Source organism: Trachymyrmex cornetzi, unplaced genomic scaffold, assembly GCF_001594075.2.
Source record: "Trachymyrmex cornetzi isolate Tcor2-1 unplaced genomic scaffold, Tcor1.1 scaffold156, whole genome shotgun sequence".
NCBI classification, from domain to species: Eukaryota; Metazoa; Arthropoda; class Insecta; order Hymenoptera; family Formicidae; genus Trachymyrmex; species Trachymyrmex cornetzi.
In genome coordinates this window covers 637,740-645,126 of record NW_017296157.1, presented here as the reverse complement: position 1 = coordinate 645,126, position 7,387 = coordinate 637,740, and the positions used below count along the sequence as shown (strand labels likewise).

General features: G+C 32.1%; 2 protein-coding genes across 3 annotated transcripts; one reads left to right on the top strand and one right to left on the bottom strand.

Annotated features, from left to right (window-relative positions):
• Positions 1-2,579: 2,579 nt before the first annotated feature.
• Vps60 (vacuolar protein sorting 60) lies at positions 2,580-5,227 on the top strand. 2 transcript variants are annotated; one of them, XR_001939948.1, is made up of 5 exons: positions 2,580-2,814; positions 3,012-3,329; positions 3,415-3,642; positions 4,364-4,587; positions 5,171-5,227. XR_001939948.1 is itself a non-coding variant. In XM_018503446.1 (4 exons), exons 1-4 carry the CDS (start codon positions 2,746-2,748, stop codon positions 4,412-4,414), a joined length of 666 nt encoding a protein of 221 aa, XP_018358948.1. In that variant the 5' UTR covers positions 2,580-2,745; the 3' UTR covers positions 4,415-4,650. The 2 variants fall into 2 exon arrangements, 1 of the variants encoding a protein (XP_018358948.1); XM_018503446.1 differs by lacking the exon at positions 5,171-5,227 and having other exon boundaries at positions 4,364-4,650.
• On the bottom strand, positions 4,792-7,276 carry LOC108758302 (tubulin epsilon chain). The gene is made up of 9 exons (XM_018503180.1): positions 7,071-7,276; positions 6,735-6,967; positions 6,523-6,638; positions 6,259-6,447; positions 5,851-6,102; positions 5,641-5,787; positions 5,412-5,561; positions 5,151-5,325; positions 4,792-4,938 (listed from the first exon to the last, which is right to left on the bottom strand). The coding sequence occupies exons 1-9, from the start codon at positions 7,093-7,095 to the stop codon at positions 4,792-4,794; spliced, it is 1,434 nt and encodes a 477-aa protein (XP_018358682.1). The 5' UTR covers positions 7,096-7,276.
• Positions 7,277-7,387: the final 111 nt, after the last annotated feature.

The following is a 7,387-nucleotide window of genomic DNA, read 5'->3' as shown; positions in this document are numbered from 1 at the left end:
GAGAGAGAGAGAGAGAGAGAGAGAGAGAGAGAGAGAGAGAGAGAGAGAGAGAGAGAGGAAAAAAGAGAGATGAAGCGAGGTACAGCCTCCGTATGATGTCCGGGGGATTAGAAACGGCGCGTAAATAAAAATATCACGACGGGGGCGATTTATAGCGGTGGATAACGAGGATATCGCGCGCGCGCATTCTCGTTGGAAGAGGAAGCGAGCGTACGCGCATGCGCGCTTGCTACGATGGTGAAGCACAGGCCGCGTCCGTAATTGCACGCGAAATCTTGCATGCCTACTTGATGTAGAGGTACCGTCTTGCGGGGAGGAGACGCTGCCTCCGTCGCAAGTTGGCCGTAAATCTCTCGTGATTAGCCACGGGATGCGAATTACTGACCGTCGACGACGGCATAGATCAAGACGCGGCCTACATTGTTCATAAATGCAAGCTCCCGCGCTTTGATTTGCGTAAAGCTTATTCTACAAATTAGTCGAATATTCTCTTGATATTCGACTGTGATTGGTTAATTCTTACAACCACAACTATTTACAACTTATGCTTACACAATTGTAGAATAAATTTAACAAGACGTACGGAATACTATCATCCGCGATGCGGCGTTACTGCCGAGAAAGAGAATAATCTAATCGTTTTGATGGATTCTTTCTTGATATCATTGATAATGTGGGACGATGATAAGGTCTTGGATCTAATCTCTTTGCGATTAGCGCGATCGTTACTTTCTTTATTTTTTTTTATGTAAGTACATCTCATGTTTAACTGATTTGGATTCCGTAAGAACTAGATGCACAGTCGTGAGACTCATTTAACTCTATATAAAAATACAAAAACAATTTTAATGAAATAGAAAGAAAAATTTAAGATAACTATTATTTAAGGCTCGATCCATTTACCACGGATCTTTAGATTGATGACATCAGAAGTAAAAAACCGCATAATGAAATTTCTTGCAAAATATATTAAAATAGAAATATATTCTTTAATATTTTTTAATGTATTCTTTATATTTTTAAATATATTTTTCGATATATTTTTAAATATTTCTTTTAAATATATTTTTCTATATACGTTCACACGCAAAAAAACCGGAACACTAAATTTTTGCACAAATTTTTAATATTTTCAAATAGCAATAACTCAGTGAAAAATCATCGAAGCGAAATATTTAAAAAAGCTTTTTAAAGCTTGAAATCTCTACTTTCCAGATCGGTACTTTAAAAGACGGTCGTACTGATATTATGTAAAGTTACACAAACATAAATAAAGATGCATAAATTCTCAAAATTTTTTACGAAATTTTCCAAGTTTCACGGTGCCAATTAAAAATTGCGCATAAATGGGGTTCACGCTTTCAAAAGAGTGAATCTCTACCTTTAATTTGGTTTTTTATAGACCTCTGTATGATTTTTTTTCACCGAGTTATTCAACATTGAAGCAAAAAGGATCGCAATTTTTAATTGGCGTCGTGGAACTTCGCAAATTTCGTAAAAAATTTTGAGAATTTATATGCATCTTTATTTATATTTGTGTAACTTTACATAATATCAGTACGACCGTCTTTTAAAGTACCGATCTGGAAAGTAGAGATTTCAAGCTTTAAAAAGCTTTTTTAAATATTTCGCTTCGATGATTTTTCACTGAGTTATTGCTATTTGAAAATATTAAAAATTTGTGCAAAAATTTAGTGTTCCGGTTTTTTTTGCATGTGAGTGTATTTTTCAATATATTAAAATCGAAATATATTTTTCAACAAAATAATATTTGCATTTGAGAGTACATTTATAAAATATACCGAACTCAACTTTTATTTCGGAATAGAATAAAATTATATTTATCTCATTTGACAACTGTAGTCACATATATATTATATTATAGTTTTTTCTTTTTGATTAGGCATAATTCAATTTTAAATATATGCAGTGATTATATATTTATTGATTATTAGATCACAAATGGAATTTTCGGTATGTTTTATTGCAAATAATATTTTATTAAAAAATGTTTACATTTTAATGTAGTTTGTAAGAATTTTCGATCTTTACGTAATTTTTTTGCTTCTATAACGTCACAATCTAAGATGGCTGTCAATAGCTGAGAGACATCAAGATAGAATTAAAATTAATATATTTTTTTTCTAGACCTTCAGATTTCGATCAAAATTTGAGTTTTTGCAATGAACAATTGTATAAGATAACAGAATTAAACAATTTGAAAGCATATGAATTTGTTTCCGTTGTTATATTTTTTTTACCTTGCGCGAGTGAGATGATTTCATATTCCCTCGATTATTTTGAACACCGTGCCGTCAAGAAGTATTGTCTTGGAGTAAATATTACTTGTGTAATTAATTAATTATTCAGAAACAATTTAGATATTACTGCGAAGCGACGTACGACGATCCGTTGAAAGAAATTCTCAGTTTTCGCAATAAAAAAACGATTATCAAGACGAAAGTATCGGTATTTGAAACGATGAGTCTGCAAAGATGGCCGCAATATTATGTAGAGGGCGACAGAGTGGGCTTGTGGCCAAAATTTTATAGAGCGCCAACTCACGGCCGGAAAAGTGTTTCAAGCGTGTCTATGCTCACGTCGATCGTTTTACAGTCTAAAGTCACGTCTTTCGTCGCATTACACTCTCGTCTATATATCATTGCGCTTTGACGTTTTGGCAGACGGAACATCACCTATGTAAGAATTACCTCGTCGTGTATTTAATCAACGTTAATTTGCAAAATGAACAGGCTCTTCGGACGTGCTAAACCCAAGGAACCGCCACCAAGCATCACTGACTGCATCGCGGGGGTAAGGAAGATAAATCTGTTAAGAGATGACCATCGCTTGCTATTTTTTTTTATCGCATTACTGCGTCAATCATAGTACTCGTACTGCAAAAATTAGCCTGATTTTACATTGAGGCATGACACATCGATAGCCAAGCGTTTTCTAATTTTTTGAAGCAATAGGGATCTATCTGTAAATATATAATGTTCTTCATCAAGGTTGACAGTAGGGCAGACTCTGCAGAAAAGAAGATAGCTAGACTAGATGCAGAGTTGAAGAAGTACAAAGATCAAATGGTCAAGATGAGGGACGGGGCAGCAAAGAATGCAGTAAAGGCCAAGGCTCTGCGTGTGTTAAAGCAGCGAAAGATGTACGAGGCTCAAGTGGATAACCTGCGTCAGCAGGCATTCAACATGGAGCAAGCGAACTATGCCACTCAGACGTTAAAGGATACCCAAGCAACTGTAGTTGCTATGAAAGATGGCGTTAAGCAAATGCAAAAGGAATTCAAAAATATTAACATTGATCAAATTGAAGTATGTTCGAAAATAATTTTATAATATAAATGCTTTGATTAAATCTTTAATTCAATGCTACATATGTTGCTGTTACTGTATACAGGATATGCAAGATGATTTAGCAGATATGTTAGAACAAGCTGATGAAGTGCAGGAAGCGATGGGTCGCAGCTACGGAATGCCAGAAATTGATGATGATGAATTGGCAGCAGAATTAGAAGCTCTTGGTGATGACCTTGCCTTGGATGAAGATAGTAGTTACTTAGATGATGCTATTAAAGCACCTAGTGCCCCAGACAAAGAACCTGGAGCAAGTTCAATCAAGAACAAGGTTATTATTTAATATTAATACACAATTTTTTCTGGTCTTCCAAAGTTTGTTCATGTCACATGCTTCAAGATACTTCGATATGCTTCCACCATAGCTCTTACTCCAACACTCGGAGTGAATAGGAACTTTGGTAGAAGGATGTTGAAGCATGTGGTGGAAACAAACCTTTACACGATGGGTTGTTTGTGTCCTGAAAATTGACATTTTTATCACATTTACAAATATATAAAAATTATGTAATTATATCTGCTAAAATTAGTAATTATATCTTTATTAAAATTAAGTAATTATATCTTACATATACTTTAATGTCTTTAAAGTATGTTTAAGGTATGTATTTAAAAAATGTATATAAAAATGTATCATAACTAATTTTTTTTTGGTGTATCTAGTATTTTAAAGAAAAGAAATACGTAGGACATGAATGACTTAATTATATGTATTAAAGGTTAAGAATACCTGATAATATAATCCTATGCAGCAAGTTGATGTTATTTATCATGTGAAAACGTTATCACAACGTCAATTTCACGTCCAAATGACAAATAACATCATCTTACTACCTTAAATGAAAGATGAGTATGTACAGTTTGCGAATTCTTTAAAACTATATGGTTAGTCGAGAATAAGAGAGAGAAGACGCATATAATTTATGTTACATATAAAAATCGCTCAAGTTTCTAACTGATAAAATGTATATATGTTCTAAATGTGCTTACAGGATGGTGTTCCAGTGGACGAGTTTGGCTTGCCACAAATACCTGCTAGTTAAATTTACAGATACATCAAAATTTATAGATAAGGCAAATATAAGCTTAAGAATATTCGCATGCATGCCCAAAGACGTAAGATCCTCCAAAAACAAAATATACGGCTTTTAATCGATATTCACGCAATACAAACTAATGCCCTAACAATGTTTTGTTGACGTAACTTGCGTAAAAGGTATTTAGTTTACTTCTGTATCAATAGATTTTTGTTACTGTCTTCAAAGTCACTATTTTTATTAAATAAATATTATATGTTGTACATAAAAATTAATAAATTAATAAATATTAATTATAAATGCAGGAAAATTTTTTGTTACGTATACAAATGATATAAGATTCATTCAAATTCTATCTTTTTCATCTTTTTTTCACAAATTGATTAAATTACTTGCAATCTAGAGATACTCGTCTCTTCCATATTTTGTATTTCTGCATAACATTCACATAAACTGAGAATATTTTCTTTGCTCTCAATAAAATGCGTTTCTTCGAATCCATGTACTTGCGTATAGTGATGAACATGTGCCTAAAATGCAATTTCCAATTTATAATAAAATGTATATTTTATAATCATGCAATCATGAAATTAATGTTGAAAAATAATTTTCACAATTATTTTTGTTTATTGAATGATATATTTTAAGAATAACAAAAATGAACGATTTCAGAGACTAAAAAATTATGCCCGTTTTTTTTTTAAATATGAAGTTAGGTTATTACAGGTTCATTACAATCTACCTTTTTCTTATACAATTTAGAAAACTCTCGGATTATATCTTTGAATAATGAAGACATGGCAGATGAATTAAGAAGACACAGTAATGATGATGAATGCCCCGCTGGAGGAACTGAACATAATCCTATTTTCATACAATCCCTACTCCACAAAGTAAATTTTGATTTGTTTTGAAATCTACGAAAAATAATATTATAATTAATACAAAATAATTATTAAACACTGCTATATGTCTATTTTTTAAAAAGCAAAAGAAATTAAACCTTTCAATATTTCGTTTTATATCAGTCAAGGTAGTATTTCCCCTCGCAATGTGCGCTGCGGCAAGAATGACTGAAGTAGATTGAAGTGGATCTAATCTAATTAATTGATTATTTCGCGACCATGCATTCGTGAACACTTCGTCTTGCAATCTTCAATATTAAATTAATATTACTGTTTTTTAATTTCAAAACAAAATTTAAAAAAACAAGAAGGAAGAAATTAATATACTTTGCTTCTTGCATGGTGCACATATTTGGAGCAGATAAAGTGACAGGGCTGATACTGCTGAATATATAATGTAATTTTGGATAAGGTACTAAATTTGTAGCTATTTCATTCATATCCATATTTAAGCTTCCTGGAAACCTGGATCCACTAAAAAAAATTGCTATCTTCACAATGTCAAATCTTGTAATCACAGATCTAAAATTTAATTACCTAGTCAAATGTAAGAGCATATTGACAACGATACTGTTCATATCTTGAAACGGTTTGCACGAGGCATTATAATTTATTTGGCCCGTGTTATCTCGTTTATTTATTTGAGTATTACATATATCTAAGAGAGCTTTATTCTCTACAGGAAGTACACATGTGGCATGTTCTACAAGTTCTTGAGTTGCAAGTAATGTGTTGTAAGGGGCAGTTATGGTATCTTGTGTATTTGCTGGATATACACATGACACAATTCTAAAATTATTAAATCTTATTTATTGATAATTCTAAAATATTGATGATATATAATCTCTGATCTTTACATTCTCAAGTTATATATGATCAAGTTTTAAGATTTAATTAATCTAATCAACATCTAAGAGAGAGTATACATATTAATTAAAAAAGCACCTTTCTACACGAGGGTAATTATCTTTTAACAATTTTAAGGTTGCTGTTCCTAATCCAGATCCAGTGCCACCTCCCAAGGAATACATCAATAAAAATCCATGAAGTCGATCACATTTTTCAACTATGCATCTTACACTTTCTTCTAAACGATCATGATAATCGTTACCGTGAACATGATATCCTATTGCCCTAGAAATCAAATTATTACATCGCGAATTTTTGTAGTGTTATTTAACATATAAATATCTTTTTTTCACAAACTACCAATTATTTCCAGATCCTGGGTAATTCGTTACAATACATGTCTGATCGAATAACTGGCGCAATGGACCTTGCTTAAATCTAGATAGAACACTGTCTTCCATATCTACTAAGACAGCCTGCTTCAGAAAATTATTATTAAATATTAGAAAATATGTGATAACTTTTATTATTGCAGTTTTAAGAAATTAAATTGAGTAATATTAAATACATACCCTAGCTCTAACTTTAGCTGCGTTTAAGTCAGCTACATCTTGAAAATGCAATTTAGATTTACTATTTGGAATATGAAAGAAACTAGAAAAGGCATTGGAAAGATCGCCAATATGTTTGACATGATTTCGTTGTACTTTGAGCAAATTGACACCACCGGTAGTAGTCTGAATGCCATATTCATGCAAGGCTAAGGGCCAGAAAGCTGATCCTATTTGATTCCCGCACTGGCCAACTAAGACATTGAAAAAAAGAAAATAAAAAAGCAATTTGTTTTTCAAGTCGACGTTGCCTTCATTGATAAAACCGTTTAAATTATGTCGGTTGTATGCGTTTACCTTGCACTGTAACAAATTGACTCATTATTTTTATTATATCCAGAACCTAAGATGTCGATATAATTCGTCATTAAGTCCGACAATTTCTACAATGAAAATTATTTCCTGTCAACTTACTACGTTTAAATTGTTTGTTTACTTCAATTGCACTCTTATGTTACGATTTCTACTATAAAATCACGTAAATAGATACGAGTTAAGATTTAGGGGAAGGGAGAGGAAAAGAAGAAGAGAAAGACACAAAAGAATCAATCACAGAAGAAACAGATGTTTTTGACGTGTATGAATACAGAAGAGATGTTTTTATTGTATACACA